The 1593-nt window shown below is 44.5% G+C and overlaps 1 protein-coding gene across 1 annotated transcript in view; it reads right to left on the bottom strand.

Moving 5' to 3' along the window:
• The window catches only part of CPNE3 (copine 3), a 43121-nt gene that overhangs the window by 14211 nt on the left and 27317 nt on the right, over positions 1-1593 (bottom strand). Inside the window, exons 11-12 of the mRNA XM_004697727.4 lie at positions 1155-1209; positions 1022-1073 (exon numbers count right to left, since the gene is read on the bottom strand). Coding sequence (XP_004697784.1) covers positions 1022-1073; positions 1155-1209 — 107 coding nt within the window. The remainder of the gene's footprint in view (positions 1-1021; positions 1074-1154; positions 1210-1593) is intronic.

Here is a 1593-nt window from a genome sequence, read left to right on the forward strand (position 1 = left end):
GTGCCATAAAATGATTAAGAACAAGATCAAGACGCGAAAATCGGCCAGACTCCTCTATAGCACAAAAGAGAGCTCTGAGAAGGGATTCAGGAGTGGGAGGGAGGAGGGGCTGGGGCAGAATTCATAGGCTGAGTTGCGGGCAGACAGGTACTAACGTGGGTAAAGGGGGAGGTAATATATAGTAAGATGGAGTTAGCAAGCAACATAGGATGGAGGCAAGCACACACTGGGAGGTTTCCAAGTTAAAGGCAACGGAGGCAAAGGAAGGGCAGCAGGACGCCCAGAGAAGACAAGGGGCAGCAATGGTAGGTGGAGGGCCCTGCTGTGCAGGGTAGGGAAAATGTGTGTCTGTTTTTTAATGTACAGTCTGCTCTTGACCGAATGAAAAGTGAAAGGTTGTTTTTAAAAAGACACATGCCTGTCTCCTGCTCTCTACACAGGAAAGCCGCCCTAGGAGCCACCTTCTTTATTCCTTTCACTCCCGCCACCTGCTTAACAAAATACAGTGCAGGCACGTAACTAGATGCTGAGCACGATTCCTCAGGAGCAGGAGTGATTCTGACTCTAAAATCGAAGCACAACAGCTGTATGTTGAACTGCTTACATTTATCTTAAAATCAACTTACATGCGAACATATTTTTAAAGTAGGATCGTTTTTATTGATCTACTCCCAAGATCGCGAGCTGTCTCTTTGTTCTTTTAAACCTCTCCAGGTAGAATTTCGCCTACAACCTCCACCATTACAACAGTGATTGGCCTCCTGGTTATCAGTGTCTCCCCAACCACCCAGGACAATCCTTGTCTGAAGGGACTTTGAAAAGTTCCTGGGAAAATCAAATGAAAAGATAATAGAATTTTTCCATGAACTTTCTGAATCCCCCTCCTAGCTTCCCCCAACAAAAAGGGATACACACCACAAAGAGAACCCTAGAGAGAAAATCTGAAGAGTTCTGAATCACAGAAAACAACAGACCAGCAGAGCTCTCCGCGCAAAGCCTTCGACGTCCTCCCTTAACTTACCGTTACAGTAGGGGTTGGATGAACTGAAGTTCATCGGAAATTCATGCGATACCTATCGAAAACAAAACAAGGACTGATGAAGCGGGCTTTGCTTCCCCAGGAGGCAATGCTTTCAAATGGGATTTTCCCTTACCTGCCACTGAGGAGGCACCTGCGCGCCAAAACCAAACGCGGGAAACATCTTATCACTAAACAGAAATTGAAAATAAAGTGACATGTCATTTTCTCACAATAGAACTTTTCTTACACTCAGAATAGAACCAACATAAGCTCATTTCAAAATCTCAGAAAAGTGCAAAGATTACCTGCCATAACAACCACTAAAGAGAACCAGAGGAGCTCTGTGGTGGAGTGGTTACACTTGGGCTGCTAACAGCAAGGTCAGCAGTTCAAAACCACCAGCCACTCTATGGAAGGAAAAGGAGGCTTTCTGCTGCTGTTAACAGTTATTTCGAGTCTAGGAAACCCACAAGCACCAACTCAAGGGCAATGTAATATCTGGCAACTCTCATGCTACATGATTTTCTGGATACTCAAGGAGAAAAACATCTTTTTTTAAAATCATTTTATTA

The sequence above is a fragment of the Echinops telfairi genome, unplaced genomic scaffold (genome assembly GCF_000313985.2).
Source record: "Echinops telfairi isolate 266 unplaced genomic scaffold, ASM31398v2 ScPeMD7_1;HRSCAF=3_0, whole genome shotgun sequence".
Taxonomy (NCBI): domain Eukaryota; kingdom Metazoa; phylum Chordata; class Mammalia; order Afrosoricida; family Tenrecidae; genus Echinops; species Echinops telfairi.